Here is a 16896-nt window from a genome sequence, read left to right on the forward strand (position 1 = left end):
TGGTAACACTCCATTTGCCTCACTTTTCTTTCATCAGACTGAGTAAAGAGGTCAAAAACTGTTTTGTCTATAAAATTCGATTTGATGGTGTAAACTTTCCCCCGAAAAGTCCGGTTTTGCTGAAGACAACAAAGAAGTGGGAGCCTTCCACTGAGAAAATGTATGTGCGTGATGGAGTGCTGAAGGGTGATGTTAACATGGCTCTGTTGCTTGAGGGAGGTGGGCATTACCGGTGTGACTTCAAAACTACTTACAAGTAAGCTTTTTTACGCGTTTAAGTGAATTGATGACTCGGAATAAGGAGTAAACGACAACTATTCTACGTAACGGAGTGTCATGCATATATTGAAATTCTCGCGACTTCCGAAGAGTTTGGGAGACCTTAGATGCAACAGTCGCAATGTTATATGATTCTGCACCCAAACCAGTGTCACTGATTTGAATTGGATTGTTCCATTGCAGAGCTAAGAAGGCTGTCCGGTTGCCAGAGTATCACTTTGTGGACCACGGCATTGAGATCTTGAACCACGACACAGATTACAACCACGTTAAGCTGCATGAGCATGCCGAAGCTCATTCTGGGCTGCCGAAACAGCTTAGGCAACGACGACGACGACGTCAAGGACGTCGCCTAGTAAAAATTGATTTTATATTTTACCAGCGAAATTCGCCATTGTCTAGATCTGTTCGGTACGCCAATGGCTGATCTAAACAAGTGCTCACGCTAAATATGCAATGACAACGTTCAATTCCAAATGGAAATATGAAAAATTAGCCGTCGCCGTCCACGTTCAGTAGACGACGCAGAACTTGGTCATTTCATGTTGTTGTTTTGCAGAGGACGGCAAAGAAATAATATAATGCACGTGCACAGCTATTGTTTTGCTCATTAAACTTTTTGTTTGGTGACGTTCTCGTTGCTGTCGTTGTCGTAAAACGCAATTTGCGTCACTTACTTAGGTTTCAAAAGGTCGAGTGGAAACATGCATAATAAATTTATATTGTTCCTTATCACTCAGAGAAATAATCAAAAACATGTTTTCGTTTTTTTCCGTTTCTCTGTTGCATTAGCTCTTTCTTACTATGAAGACGTATTTTAAATCTTAACTCCTTACTCTGTGAGCAGATTCGCAAAAAGGGTCCAAAAGGTCTAACCGGAATGCGGCCGGAAACGTTTTGGCACGTGATGTGGTTCACCCTAGCTCAGGTGACAAATAGATTCCCGCCATACTCACTTGAGAAAGACGCCGTGACAGCCTCGAAACCTTGTGATAGCTAAAACATTGACTCTGCTTCGGTATCTTGTTTTTCATTATGTCAACCAGACATAGTCGGAAAAAAAAGTATCTATGGTTGAACTTTTTTTTTAGTTTTCCTGTCGGAAAAAAGTTAAGATGCACTCGACGGCTCAGTTTCAACCTTTAATCCTCTTACAACCCGGGACTTAGAACAACGCAAACACAGTTAGGGAGGATTCTTCTCTCTCTCGCAGAAGCACGAGGTTTCAAAATTAGGCTTAGCTCGCGTGCATGCGCCACATCCAGTCAAAATAACGTGTGCTTTGCGCCAATCATGTCATTATAGCGATGCAAACAGATCAAGATGTACTTAACTGAATGTTCACTCTGGTTTCAACTTTTACCCTTGACACGGGGCTCAGAGGTTATTTTGCGCTTTATCATTACCACGCCGGGACCACTAAGGAAAAGAGCAGAACGGTAAGAAGTGATAGAACAATCAAGATTTTTAACAGTTCAAAACACGATTTAGCTAACCCTAGTTATAGTTCGTTTTAACATTGTTTCCACTTAAGCTATCAGCCAATAAAATGCTGATACATATATTATATTTTTACTACTTTTTGCTTCGCCTTATATATTTCAGTATTTCGTTGTCTTAATACCGTTTTCGAAGAGCGGGGAAATAAACCCGTGGGTTGAATTGTTTGAATTCGTCGTGATCGGTCTGGGAGCTGAGTCGGCCCCTTGTAAGTGATAAGTTTGCAGACTTACCCCGTCAAGAAATATGTTCGCAACAGAGAGATTTTCGCGTTATTTTATACGAAATAGCCATAGCATGGATTGCTTTTTCGATGTTCTCTTATCACCTTCGTCGATTTTTTTTTGCTCTCGCTACAATTTGCTTGCGGGAAGAATGTGGAAAGGCTTTTTTTTACGGGAACGCTTGCTATGCAGGCTAAAGAAGGGATGGTTGGAGTTACGTGACTGACTTAAGAAGTGACCAATTCCCGTTTTGAATCATCCACAACTCCTGTTATGCTTTACAGTTTTCACCAAAAACAAGTTGCACAATTGAATTGTTAATTACATCTACAGCAGACGTCACTCTTCGGCAAAAACTCTATGATAACACACAAAAAATACACAGAACCGGGCTTCGACAACAAGTTTATTCTTACTTGTATTGGTCTACAACTGAGTTGAAAAAGTTTATCTTTATGTTGTAATTCTGCAAAAAGGAACCGCTTGATTTTCCCCACCAAATTTAACCCAAGACTAGTCTCTAACAAATCTTTTCACGAATCTTTGAATCGAAAGAAATCAAAAACACTTTTTTTACTCCTTATTGTTGTCGTTTTGGCTCTTCGTTAAGCCTTTACTTGTCCTTGCTCGGCAGAGTAGAAGCCTGAGGGCGGGCAGCAGCATTCTCATAGACCACCACGTTGTTGTAATCTTTGTCATGACGTAATATCTCAATTCGGTGGTCAACAAAGTGATATTCTGGCAACACCACATCCTTCTTGGCTCTGCAAAGGAGTAAACAAACTCGGATCAGTGACTATAACAGGGGTCTACATAAGCATATGACAAATGCAATGCTGTTTTTAAACTCTTAGCACTGGTTCTTGCCAGCTTCCGAAGTCCACTAACCTGACAAAAAACAAGTTCATTCCCTACTAGGTAAGGTTATATGCTGGGTAAATTATTGGATATTTCCTTAGAGTCCAAATTTTAGAAGTCGTGTTCAACACCATTTCCTACAAGGAGTATTTATAATCGAGCAATCGGAGCTAAGGTCATTGCTTTCACTCAAATAGCGATCACTAAGAGCTGATCTTTATCTGTCATTCGACACAACTGGTCATTGAAGGTAAGGTTAGAACCTTGAAATTAAATATCGTAGACAAAAAGGTCACAATGCACACTGATGAAAAAGAATTTGATTACATATAATTTAATACAAAATTGTAAGTTAAGATATAGCAGCTTAATCAAATAAATGTTGGATTTTGCAGATACTCGTGCATTATCGTGCAATCGGAGCTTAGGTCATTGATTTCAATCAATTGGCGATCACTAAGAGCTGATCTTTATCTGCCCTCCATCATACGTACATCGCAAATGCGATCTAAAAATCCGATAATACTTCATAAGACTGGAGATCTGAGCTCTTTAAAGTTCGATATATCCCCACAATATTATAAGAATAAATTGTAGTGTTTAGAGAGGTAGCCAAATCAGCACTGGATGGTTTTCAAGCGGGTCCTCTATCTTGATCTAATTGGACTTTGGATATTAACTTTGGTTTTTCAGGATGTATGTCAATAATAAAAAATAATTAATCTGTGCTGTCTGCAAATAGCCAATTGATTTACCATATCATTTTCCGTAGTACGATTTGTTTTGCAATTGGTAAGATTTCGTCATTAATTTCTTATTCCGTGGCACCAAGTCCCTTAAGCACATAAACAAAAGCTTACTTGTAAGTACTTCTGAAGTTACATCGGTGATGCTTATTTCCTTCAAGCAACAGAGTCTTCTCATGTTCCCCCACTAGCACTCCATCGCGCACATACATATTCTCAGTGGATGGCTCCCATTTCAGCGTCTTCTTCTGCATAACTGGACCATTAGCAGGAAAGTTAACACCATCAAATCGAATATCGTAGATAAAACGGTCGCCCTCCATTCTGATGAAAAAGACATGAGATATACTCAGCGTGACCAAGCAAAAACACGCGAAAATTTGTGCGTTAAAACGTGACAGCCTAATTACAGGGTATAATGTCAACAGAAAAAATTATTGTCTTTATTTGCTTCCTTACGGTTATACACAAAAAAGAAACACTTTGGAAAAAAACCTTAAACTTGTAGTTGAAAATATTTGATAACGAAATTTTCCAGTAACAACAAAGTAAAAAGGTCAGTAATAAGAAAATTCAAACCATACCAATAGATCTATGAATAAACTCCCACAAAATAATAGTCAAAGATAAAAAAAGGGGCAGAAATCAAGTGATTCGATTGGAACTGAACACATTTTATGAATGCGGAACGTTTTTCTCTTTAGAAGGCATTAGATTTTCATTTTACTAACTTGATGTTGTTTGACACGGTGCAAATGCCTCCATCTTCGAAAGTCATACAACGTTCCCAGGAATACCCCGCAGGAAACGACTGCTTGAAATAGTCTGGGAGGTCTCTTGGGTATTTGGTGAATGCCCTGTTGCCGTACGAGAATGCTGTCGTCAAGATATCGTAAGCAAAAGGGAGAGGTCCACCTTCTTGGACTTGAAGGTTTATACTGTGTTTTCCCCTGAAACAAAACAGAAAACCAAAGACGTAAGAAAACGTACTGTTCATCCAGCACTTCCAATAATTCCTGATCGTGCAAAGTATGGAAATCTACTTTTTTTTTTCGTTGCGGCGTTCTTTTACACACGCGATCATGACAGCAAGTTCACCGTCTGGGTTATGGTTTGCTCTCTCTCTTTAAAATAGTGCACGTTATTCCAGTGCTTACTTTGAAAAAAATAACAATGCAGCGACCTCCTATGGCAGTTTTATAATGAACTTAATTAGTCCTAACAAAGAAAAGCTAAGGGAAAATGAAGTACCTTAGGGGGAATTCACGTGTAAGCTAGAAAGGGGACAGTCTGATCACGCGTCAGTGGGTGTGTCCTTCAATCTTATGTAACCCAGTGAATTGAATGAAATGTTTGTTTTCAGGTGAATGTTACCCGGCCGAGAATTACATAACAAATCGGAGCCTACGAATTGGCATATTTAACAAAACGTTTAGCGCCAAAGAAGCTAGATTTTATATATCGATTTCTAGACAAGGATAAGAAAGAAATTTTTGAAATACTTGAAGTAGGCTATCTCGCTATGTGTAGTTCGTCGACTTAACGGTCGTAAGATCCAAATAAAAGAATCAAATATAAACTAGTATCTGCTGCGATAGAATGAAAGAATTTGGCTTCAGAGAAGCGAATTCCCGGTACTAAATCTTGTTCAAATGAAAAACTCATGGGAAAAAATCTTTTCTCTAAACATATCACTGAATGTGACCGTAAAACTGAACACGCGAGTAATTATTTTAAAATTTTACTTACTCGAAAGGCTTGCCTTCTCCGTCTCCTGTAATCTTGAATGGGTGCCCGTTTACAGAGCCTTGCATGCACAGCTTGATCTTCATGTCTGTTTTAATCACACTCTGCGGAATGAGATTGGGATGAATCTGATATCATTTACCAATTAAAAATAGGCAACAGAGTTAATTCATCAGTAAAAAGACAAAATTAAACCGTTTTTTGGTTATTTCTGTGCTACACTTACCATGATGGTAGAGGTACTGTAAAATGTTAGCTTCGCCTTATGCAGCTCTTGTTGGTCTCGATCTGCTCAGTTCAAATTCACCAAGATGAATGGTAACTCAGCTCGAAGAGTGCTGCTTTAAAGCTGAATGTCACACCCGAAATCCCCTTGTCGACCAATCATAAGTCGGGAGCCCTTGGTAACAAATTAAAGTTGACATGACAAACGAGCAGTATTGAAATGACAATGGGGTTAAACAAACCCTTTTTGTTATATGTTCAAACGCCTGTAGAAACGCAGGGATTTTATCAATCGAGATAATGTTTTCGCTGAAGTAATCAGGGAAACTAGTAGATTTTATTAAAGGAAAACAGAAGTTGGGGTTAATGGCACTTTAAGGATGGAGTAGATTAACATGCATTACAAACGACAAAATTGAAAAAAAAATAGGCTAACTTTTTCAAGGTGCGCAACCGTGACGTAGCTTCTTTAACCCTCAATGACCTAACCCAAAGCTTATTCAGCAAGTCAGGCTACTTTCAAAGGCCTCTGTTTAACTCGAAATACTGAAGCATAGTTTGATGTCCTACCTTAGCTTGAAAATTGGAACTCGAGACGGTGGATGAATACACAATATCAAATACTCTCTTCAAGTACTGATGAATACTGCAAGACACACTGTTATTCATTCTCCATAGGCCGTATAATTTATGCGTTTTTGAGAGGCGGTTGCCTTTTAGAATATGAACGACATACACGTGAAAAAACATTCCTACATGTTGATCTGCCTACCTTGACTACAGACTACTGTCTGGCGGTGTGCGTTTATAGCTGTTTATTTTCCAATCTTCCTCTGTAGGAAATGCTTTTAATTTCGAATCTCCCCTAGGGCCAAATGAATATTTTTAAGTTTCATCTCTAAACAGCTTAAATATTTTTAAATTCCTGCGTCCTTATTTCAGTTCTCTTCTTATATATTTTTGCTTGAGAAAAAAAGACTTAGTTCTGCCTGCCCAAATGTAACAAAGATTTCACACTGGATAAATAGATTGCACAAGAGCTAGACGTAAAACCCATCCATTTGGATTCCCCAGTTGTTAGTGGTGGAATTCCCGTTACGTTACCTAAAACTTATTGGTAAAGGACAATAATTTTACTTTTTATTAAAAAATGCAAGTCGCCGGCTCTCTTTCTCGCAAGGATATCCGATGGGTTCTCGGTATAAATATATTCTTAATGATACAGGTGAAGTAAGCTGTGATGCCCATTTGGATATACTTCCTTGCAAACCCGAGAAAAGTCTTTTTAATCAGTCTGCTTTAAAGTCTTGGGTGCGACCATGGATTCTTTCTCCGGGGATGAATATAAATCACGGTAAGGAAAAAGGATTCGGAGCAACTGAAAATCACGATAACTGTTGTTAAAGGCCAAATTCCTAGAGTAAGCTGTCGCCTTTGGATCATGTGAAAACGTTTAAGAACATCAGGGATGTAACAAATGATAAATAATACCTCTTTGGTTTTGTTTTGATAGTTATATCTTTGTTCTAGAAGGTTTCCGGTGCTATAAACTTATTGACAATATTTTTACTCGTACTGATTATGAAACAGCTGGCAATAATTGTTTTGTTAACAACCGTCTTAATAATTCTTTCAAAACTCGTTGAAAGGTTTCCGACATTCTAATTTTTTAATAATTTTTGCGTGGAAAGTATTTTTATGTTATTAGTTTTTAGCGGTTTTGTAGTTTGAAAAGAACCTCTCGATGTTGTTAGTATGCGGCAGGCGTTTTTAGTTTTTTTTGTGGGTACATTTTTGTTATTAGCGTTTTACTGAAAGCGCACAATATGTCCATGTTTTTAAGACAAGTGGAATAAATATTTGGGGGAAAAGTGAGACGGGCCAAACAATGAAACTGGTTTCTTTATGTTACCTTGCGTGAAACAACTGTATCGATACCGACGAAGTAAACAAAACATTTAACTATAAATATTTCTATTTATTTAAGGACTGTGCTCTTAACAGGTTTCTCTCAAAAATTGTTTTGAAACTGAGGCGTTGTTTTCAAAGCGGTTCCGCCATTTACCTGTAGTCAATAATTTGAGCGTTAAAGCTGTGTATTTTGAGTAGTTATGAGCATATGTGAGTGTTTTATTGAAAATAAAGATATTTACAGTTTCCCTGGCACGCAGGATAAACTTAGCCAAACTTGGTGGACTTAATTATAACAGTGGTTTTATAATGAAAGAATGAGTGATGCGAATGCAGCCATAACACTACTGGAAAAATGACCTGAAAAAATTTCAGGCTCTGAACGAGATTCCAACCAACAACTTTTGCGTTACCGGTGTAATGCTCTACCAAATGAGCTATCAGAGCCACATGAGAGCGGTTATACGTTAAGGCTGATTTCCAAGTCAGTTGATATTGTTCACTTTATTACGGTACAAGTGGCTAGATAGGTGAGCAAGAGGTTCAAGTTGACTTGTTTGATGTAAAGCACATTTCGATCACCTGTTGCCGGGTGCAAACTAACGCATGACGCATGGCGCATGACGAGGTCGATTAAGTAGACCGTTAGGCGCCCTTGAAAACAATTTTTGTATTATCTCTTCAGTGCTATATAACTCCATTTGTTCATGTCACAGAACGGCTCAGTGAGTGAGGCCGAACTTTTGGCTTAATGTCCAATTTATGCTACGTACCTCTTTACATTATTTAAAATATTGCTGTTTCTGTTCTTTTGAATACGCTAGTGAACTTTACAGGCAAATAAAATGGCTTTCTCTCATTCAGTTTTCCACGTTTATGATATTTGGTCATGTTTGCTTCTCTGACAACATTTATAACTCTTAAAATGTTGTCAGAGAATGTCGGTCAATTTACGAAAAAAATAAATGACTATTCAAAATATTTGAAAATTACGGACGCCGCTATGAAAAGCACGGTGAAAATACCTACTTATATTAGTTTTGATTACTGTCGTTTTTGTTAAAAACTGAGACCGACTGCTTAGTCAGTGTTACGTGTAAAGTTCTCAAAATAAATTGATTAATTTAAGGCTATGTTTAAAAACACAGCCTTACCGGTGTTGAATTACAATCACATTCTCTTACAATTGTTTTGGAAGGCGTTGTTTTCAAAGCGGTTCCGACATTTACCTGTAGTCAATAATTTGAGCGCGAAAGCTATGTTTGTTTTGAGTAGTTATGCACATTTGTGAGTTTTTTGGTTGAAAATAAAAATATTTACAGTTCCAAATATTTACAGTTGGTGGACTTGATTTTAAGAGTGGTTTTATATTTGTATGTTCTTTTCGTTTTTATTCGGGATTAGAACGTTTTCAGTGTCTTCCCCCAGAAATATATACCCGTTGATCTCCATGCATTTAAGAGGCCCTGCGCCTAAGAAACGACGATGATTTCCGGCTAAAAAATAAAATCGGCCGATTTTTATCTCCCAAGTAGTGGTTACCGAATACTATTTAAAAATGAATTTCTTTTGTTTCAGTTTCGCTTTAAACCAAAAATATCGAGCCGCAAACTTTTTCCGTCTGATAGCAGCAAAATCAGGCCGAAAATAAGCCCCCGCAAAAAACGGTACAGAAATCACTATCGCAACGCAAAATAATGAGAGAACTACACAGTGATGAAGAAAAAGGCCTTTTAATGCAATATCATTCGATAAACATCGAAAAACTGCCGAAGCGAATAAAAAATAAAGTTTCAAATATAGCATACTAAATTAGATAGAGCGTTGGAGCTGATTTTAAAATAATTATTTCTCAAAAGTCCAACGCTGTTGAAAGTAATCACAGTGATGAATCAGACATTGGAGGGATATACATCACGTTTCTGGAAAAACATTTTACGGCCAAAGTATATTGACCTTGTACAAAGCGTTCAAAGTTACCGTGTTTACCGTTATCCTGTTCCTTGGGCGAAACACTTCTCTGTTGCCATTACGGCCGTGGATAGCGTGGTAAACGCCACTTTAAACCTCGCTAGGCGCTCAAATCCATCCTAAATAGAAGTATATAGAATTAAAAGAAAAAGGAAGATGAAAGATACGCAGAAAAAGAAAATAGCTCGAAATTACCATCTGCTAAGGACAGTTGAATCTTGGAAATGTTGTCGCGTGACAGTGTTCATTTGTCCAAACTGCGGCGGAATCCAAACGAATGCGTGAAATACAACTAACACAAAAACAATCTTTCTATCACCAGAAGTCGTGAAGTGAAACAGTTTTATGTTGTTCCTATTAATGATGATGAATTCAGCCTCAGCTAGTCTCCAAGTGCTTTGAATGTGGGCAGCACGTATTTCGTTACAAACATTCCAACGGACGTTACGGGTCAGCGCATTGCAGAGGTCAGCGGATCAGTCAGTCAGCGTGGATAGCGTGGTAAACGCCACTTTAAACCTTGTTAGGCGCTCAAATCCATCCTAAATAGGGGTATATAGAATTAAAAGTAAAAGGAAGATGAAAGATACGCAGAAAAAGAAAATAACTCGAAATTACCATCTGCCAACGAAAATTGAATCTGGAAAATGTCGTCGCGTGACAGCCGGCCATTGCCGTCATTTGTCTAAACAGCGGCGGAATCCAAACGAATGCACAAATAGGAAAACAACTTTCTCCCGCCCAGAAAAGCGTTTAGTGGAGCAATGTTATGCTATTTTTCACAAATGATGCTGACTTAAAAAAGAAAAACTCCCCCAACCGCCGCACCGTTTTGATCTGTGTTATGGTGTCACGAGTGGACGCTTCTGGCCAGCGGTCTATTTTAAAAAATCTGATCCAATGTTTTTTGTTCGGGCGAGAAGCATTCATGTCAATGTTTCCCTTCAAGGAAAAAAATAGATATTAAAAATACTGTCGTTCCTGAGGACGAGGAACATCTTGGTCGCGAAAACTGAGTCCGTTACTCTCAAGAATTACGTTTTTTTTTTCTTTTTCTTCTCAAAGGACTAGTATCTGGCTTTATAAAATACAGCTATCGGATTCAATTCTTAGCACTTATACTGATTAGCCTCCAGTCGGGTTTATTATTTCCTTGGACATTAAAGTATCGGAGAGGACATCATAAAAAAAGATAAGAGACCGGAACTTCCCTTTGCAGAAACATATTCTAATAACCTTTACAAGGAAAGAACCGTAGATTGGATACATTATAACATAATTTGTTTCCACAGTAGTATAAGTATTCGTCTCCAACAATCCGATGAAAGCAATTTTTGAAACAATGTCTGGATAAAATAATGGAAAATGTTTTCTTTTGTTTAAGTTAGTATAAATATATGTATATTTTTCGTTTGCATTGCAACACCCACGACATCCCTAATAAAGAAGGTGACTACAGTGCTCCAGGAAATGATTCAGGCGAATAATTTTTAACTCGCTTGTTTATTTCCACAAGATGGCTCAGTTATTAATTTCACTGATAAGGTACATTACAGTGACAGTTTTAGAGATACACTTAACAAACCTCTATAGTTTATGGCAATTGAATCATTGATTGACAAATAAAGTCAAGTGGAAATACCATAAATTCTATAAACTACTAATTGCATGACGGCATCTCAACTCTTCTAGCTGTGTACAAAATTTGTTTTTACACAATATTGGCCGTTTTCACACTAGAGACGGATAATCCGTCTAGACGGATTATCCGTCTAAATAGACGGATAATCGGACGGATTATCCGTCTAAAATGAGCACCGTTCCGTTTTCATTCTAAGACGAATTATCCGTAATGGACGGGTTATCCGTCTCTAGTGTGAAAACGGCCATTCTCAAACTCAGGTAGAAAACCCGGAATTTCTGGAATTGAATTAGCCGAGGAAAAAATTGCGTTTGCGTTTCAGTCATAGTGGGGAAAAAAATCCATCTTTTCTACTTTGGTTGTTTGATAAATTAAGTGACAGTATTAACGCTATTCGCTACCTGTCTGAAATTTGCAGATCATAACACTGGTAGACAAATAAACATTACAGTGGTCGATCTATGAACGGCAAACGTCCATCTTGTTTTGTTCACGGAAGTCGGTCACAGAAGAGCGAATTTCAATGAAATATATATAATTTGAGTAAGCGATTAGCCAAAATAGCGGGCGTCGATAAAACCAGGAACATGGAACATTCCGGAACGTCGAATAATTATAATAATTTTGCGGAAAATATGTAAAATTAAATTTTCAAAGATTAAATCAAACAAAAAATAAACTGGTATCAGCTCGGAAAATAAAACGTAACAAAAAAAAAAAAGAATGAAAAGAAAGAAAATTAAAATGAAAGTGAATGCAATGAGTGAAGGCTAGCAACTAAGAAGAGTAATCTATTCCTTCCAGTCGTTCGCAGTCAGTTTAATCACGTGACTGTCTCTTATTCCCAGATTTCGTTCTTCACAGAAAACCAAGGTGGTAGCGTTCGAACTCCTTAATCAGACCTAAAAATATGGGTACACGAGTGACACACATATAAGATGAGGGTTCTGGCGCAGCAGTGATCAAGGGGGAAGAGAACGGGCAAAATAACCCTCCCACGCTTAACTTCCCTCACAAGTATCGGGAAGTTAAGCGTGGGAGGGTTATTTTGCCCGTTCTCTTCCCTTGATCACTGCTGCGTCCAGAACCCTCATCTCATATGTGTGTGTCACGCAAACAGTACAACAATTAAATCGCGCGAGCGCTCCAGCGAAGCTGTAACGTCTGTAATCAATCGGCACACAAATTCTTTTTCTTGAAGAAATGCCTGCACTGATTATATACAAAAGTGCGCCAGAAATTTTTTCCTATTGAAGAAGTATATGCACAGTATATACGCCGACATGGCTGCCGCAAGATATTCGTCCGATGTTCTGCAAATGTTCTACGGTCCAATACCGAGGGAGGAAAAATAAACCTTCAAGAACCGTTAAAACCAGATTTTACCGCATTATATGACGGGTTTCAAATATCCCAAAACAATTTCCAAGAATGGCTCCGTGTGTGGAGAATGGATATATCCGAAAGGAATCCAAACAAGAAAGATCTTTTAACGTTTGCAAGAGAAAACAAAGAAAAGATCACTGATTTGGTTGAACAAGAAACCCAAAGGTTAAATAGCGTTAAAGTAAGTTTTGGGTTACAAGTAAAGTTTTCAATAGAAAGAAACGGCGAAACGCAATACATGGAGCACTATTTCAAAGACGACAAACCGCACGTTTTCAAAAGGAATGATGGGGAACAGATAAAACAAAAATTCGATGAATTCATTGAAACCGCAAAAGGAGAAATAGAGCACTGGTCTGAGAAAGGATCAGGATGGGAAGTTGAAAAGATACAGATCGCGTACGTGAATGTTGCACGCTACCAGCCACTTCGCGGAGGGACCTATTTGCCTCTTCCAGCCAAACTGGCAAAAAAGAAGGCAATAATCAACGTGAAAAACAGGGATAACGAATGTTTGAAGTGGGCACTCAGAGCCGCTTTATTCCCTCCAAAAGACGGGAAAGACTCGCAAAGACCAAGCAAATATCCGGTTAACGATGGTATTAACTACGGAGGCATCGATCTCCCAACACCGGTAAAACAGATAGAAAAGCTCGAGGCACAAAACCCAAAACTCGCAATAAACGTGTTTGGCTGGGAAAACAATTGTGTGATTGTGCACCAGATAAGCAAAAAAGAAGCGAAAGTGCCGCGGATAAACCTGATGTTAATCGAGTCAGGGAAAACTCAGCATTATTGTTACGTAAAGCGCTTTGTTATTCGATCAGAGCAAGAACAGAAACGCAAAGCACTATTGTATGCTGTGCTTAACCTGTTTCTCAAGAGCAGACTTGCTCGTGAATCACAAAAAATATTGCAACGGTGTGAATGGCAAGCCGACAAGGATTGAGATGCCAGAAAAGGGGAAAAACATCCTTTCCTTCCAAAACTACAAAAAGCAGATGAAGATGCCCTACGTTATTTACGCGGACTTTGAGGCAATTGTCAGAAAGATTCTGGGCTGTGAGCGTGAGAGAATGCAAACAAGCTATATAGAGAAGACCGAAAGGCACGAGGCATGCGGTTACTCTTACATTGTTGTGAGAAGCGACGGTAAAGTGGTAGGTTCAAAGGTTAACAGGGGTGAAAACGCCGTGGGAACGTTTTTAAGCGACATTCTGCAGGAAGAGGAGAAAATAAGAGAGAGTTTGGCCACCCCAAAGCCGATTGTGATGACGGACGAAGACTGGGGGAAATTCAAAAAAGCAACTGATTGCCACATTTGTAACAAAAATCTGATAAAAGACGAATTCTTGGATTTTTTACCTATTTGGAACATCGAAGAAGCCGGTGAAGAAGGCAGTGAAAAATGGAGTTATTGGGGCCAAGGCCACAAAAAGTGTTTCTACATGGCACAGAAAGAGCAGAAATTGGGCGTTCAAAGGCTAAAAAGACTGGAAGACGAAAAAGACCAGTTGGAAGCAAAATCACAGGAAAACTGTAAGTACTGCGGAAACCCTTTACTTCAGAAAAACTTCAGAGACGCGGTAAAGGACCATTGCCACATAACGGGCAGGTACCGCGGAGCCGCGCACAGCGAATGCAACAAGAAATTGCGAATAAACCCCGAGACGGACCAAATACCAGTTGTATTCCACAACCTGAGGGGCTACGACGCGCACCACTTGATGCAAGCGATGTCGCAGCTGGAGAAAGAGGTGAAATGCGTCGCCAACAACATGGAGAAATACATCACATTTTCGGTCGGAGGCCTGCGTTTCATCGACAGCTTGAACTTTTTGCAAGGAAGCCTCGATTCACTTGTAAGCGCAACACCGAAGGAGTCGTTGAAAATAACATCAACGATTTCAAAAGGCAGCGACCTGCTTTATAAAAAAGGGATCTACCCTTACGAGTACATGGACTCATGGGGGAGATTCGGCGAGACAAGGCTTCCGGACAAAGAGAAGTTTTACAGCAAGCTGAACGACGAGAACATAACAGACGAAGGGTACGCGCACGCGCGGCTGTCTGGGAGGCTTTTGAATGCAAAACGCTGGGCGATTATCACGATCTTTACATGAAAACGGACGTCGCGCTGCTGGCGGATGTTTTTGAGAACTTCCGAAACCTGTGCCAAGAGCAGTACGGGTTAGATCCGGCGCATTATTTCACGTCGTCAGGCCTCTCATGGGACGCGCTCTTGAAAAAGACGGGGGTCGAGCTTGAGTTATTCACAGACTACGAAATGCATCTCTTCGTGGAAAGGGGGATGAGGGGTGGAATATCCATGGTGAGCAAGAGATACGCCGAAGCAAACAACCCGCAAGTACCGGACTACGACCCAAGAAAGCCAAAAAAATATCTCATGTATCTCGACGCAAACAACCTTTACGGATGGGCGATGAGCATGCCTCTCCCGATAAGAGATTTTAAATGGAAGCGTGTCATGCCCACATTGGAGAAGATCTTGAATAAGAAAGAGAACGATAAGTATGGGTGGATTCTCGAGGTCGATCTTGAATATCCTGCAGAACTGCACGAGGAGCACAACAGCTATCCCCTGGCGCCGGAGAAAAAGGCCGTAAAAAAGGAGTGGATGTCGGGCTACCAAAATGGGTTGATGAAAGACCTGGATCTCAAACCCCCGGACAGCAAGAAGCTGCTGCTAACGCTTAAAGACAAAAAGAACTACGTTGTGCATTACAGAAACTTGCAGTTTTATCTGAACCAGGGCATGAAACTGAAGCGCGTGCACAGGGTGTTGGAGTTCGAACAAGAATGTTGGATGGAGCCATACATCCGGATGAACACAGAGTTCAGGAAGAAAGCGAAGAGCGACTTTTACAAGCTCATGAACAACTCTGTTTTCGGCAAAACCATGGAAAACCTGCGTAACCGCGTTGACACAAAAATAGTGCGCAGCAATGAGACGGACAAAATAAGGAAATTGATTGCCAGCCTTTTGTACTCAAGACATGTTTTATTTTCAAACGACATGGCAGGAATCGACATGCGAAAAAGCAAGCTGCTTCTCAACAAACCGGTCTACACGGGGATGACGATCCTTGACAACAGCAAGATCCTGATGTACGACTTCTTTTACAACGAGCTTAAAAAACAATACGGCTCAAGGTGCGAACTCTTGTACACAGACACCGACAGCCTTCTGATTCTGGTTGAAACAGAAGACGTATACGAAGACATGAAAAACAACATTGACCTTTACGACACGAGCGACTACCCGAAGGAGCATCCTCTTCACTCAAACACCAACAAAAAGGTCTTGGGCAATATGAAAGACGAATGTGCAGGAACCCCCATCGCACAGTATGTTGGTCTGAGACCGAAGATGTACTCCATCTTGAAGGCGGACGAAAAAAATATCAAAAAAGCAAAGGGCGTAAAAAAGAGCGTTGTCAAGAAACAAATAACGCATGAACAGTACAAGGAAACGCTTTTTGGTGCGAAGCAGCAATGGCATGGAATGAACATTCTTCGAAGCGAGGGGCATGAGATCTATGGCATGCATCTTAACAAAATTTCGCTTTCGCCATTTGATTCAAAGCGATGGATAGGTGACGACGGTATCCATACAAAAGCTTACGGGTACACTTGCATGGATATATTGCCAACATTAACGGATCATGAACTTAGAGGGTTGGAAGCCGAAGTTTCAAAGTTGCTCTGGGGGTAACTGTGTGTTTGGAGGGACAACCAGCAGTTCTTCACGCACGAAGTCGCGCTTGGGACCGTCGCGCAGATAGTAGAGAACGGGTTGATCCGGTTTGGTGAAAGATCTTTCAATGCCGTAAACGTTCAAAGACCAGATTGGATCTGTGGCTCTTTTCACGCCCCCTTCAAGCTCGCCAGGCTGGTAGAGATAACGAACCTGGACAAGAGAGGGGAATATTCTTTCGCTTTTTCCAACAAGCCTCGAGTAAGGTGTCGACGGCCTTGCATAAATAGATTTTTCTTTGATGGCAACGGCGGGTTTCTCGCCGATAAGGCTTGTGACCTCGTTGTTCAAAGCCGAAACAACTTCAGGAAGTCTTTTCACCCAGGCGGTGGACCGCTGGCCATCAAGGAGTAGCATTTCCACGGCGTACTGGTGCCCGAACAAGCGCTCAGCCAGGGTGCGGTTGAGACGTTCGACAATGGCCTGGTCGCGGTGAATGTCAACGCGTCCGCGCCGGATATATGTTTTGTACTCGTCCATCTCTTTTGTGACAGCGCCCATGAATTCGCGCCCGGGGTCAACCTGCAGCATTTCAGCCCATTTCAGAGGCGAGCGCTTGTAAATCTTCTGAAAGGCCTGGGCGACCTCATCAGAATTTTTCGAAGTCAGGGGTTCGGCCTCTTTGTAGCG

General features: G+C 40.2%; 1 protein-coding gene and 1 long non-coding RNA gene across 4 annotated transcripts in view; both read right to left on the bottom strand.

Moving 5' to 3' along the window:
* Window positions 1–16896, bottom strand: part of LOC145470193 (uncharacterized) — a 370979-nt gene that overhangs the window by 32238 nt on the left and 321845 nt on the right. The window lies entirely within an intron of this gene.
* Window positions 1048–6250, bottom strand: LOC145469472 (GFP-like fluorescent chromoprotein cFP484). 2 transcript variants are annotated; one of them, XM_081453206.1, is made up of 6 exons: window positions 6149–6250; window positions 5580–5753; window positions 5357–5457; window positions 4339–4557; window positions 3722–3931; window positions 1048–2767 (listed from the first exon to the last, which is right to left on the bottom strand). In XM_081453206.1, exons 2-6 carry the CDS (start codon window positions 5580–5582, stop codon window positions 2617–2619), a joined length of 684 nt encoding a protein of 227 aa, XP_081309332.1. In that variant the 5' UTR covers window positions 5583–5753; window positions 6149–6250; the 3' UTR covers window positions 1048–2616. The 2 variants fall into 2 exon arrangements, with proteins under 2 accessions (XP_081309332.1, XP_081309333.1); XM_081453207.1 differs by lacking the exon at window positions 6149–6250 and having other exon boundaries at window positions 5580–5776.

The sequence above is a fragment of the Orbicella franksi genome, chromosome 15, assembly GCF_964199315.1.
Source record: "Orbicella franksi chromosome 15, jaOrbFran1.1, whole genome shotgun sequence".
Taxonomy (NCBI): Eukaryota; Metazoa; Cnidaria; class Anthozoa; order Scleractinia; family Merulinidae; genus Orbicella; species Orbicella franksi.

Coding starts and splice junctions, on each gene's coding strand:
- LOC145469472 (XM_081453206.1), bottom strand. Junction 4,558..5,356: donor GGAGAAGGCAAGCCTTTCGA/GTAAGTAAAATT, acceptor GTTTTGTTTCAG/GGGAAAACACAGTATAAACC. Junction 3,932..4,338: donor ACCGTGTCAAACAACATCAA/GTTAGTAAAATG, acceptor CTTTTTCATCAG/AATGGAGGGCGACCGTTTTA.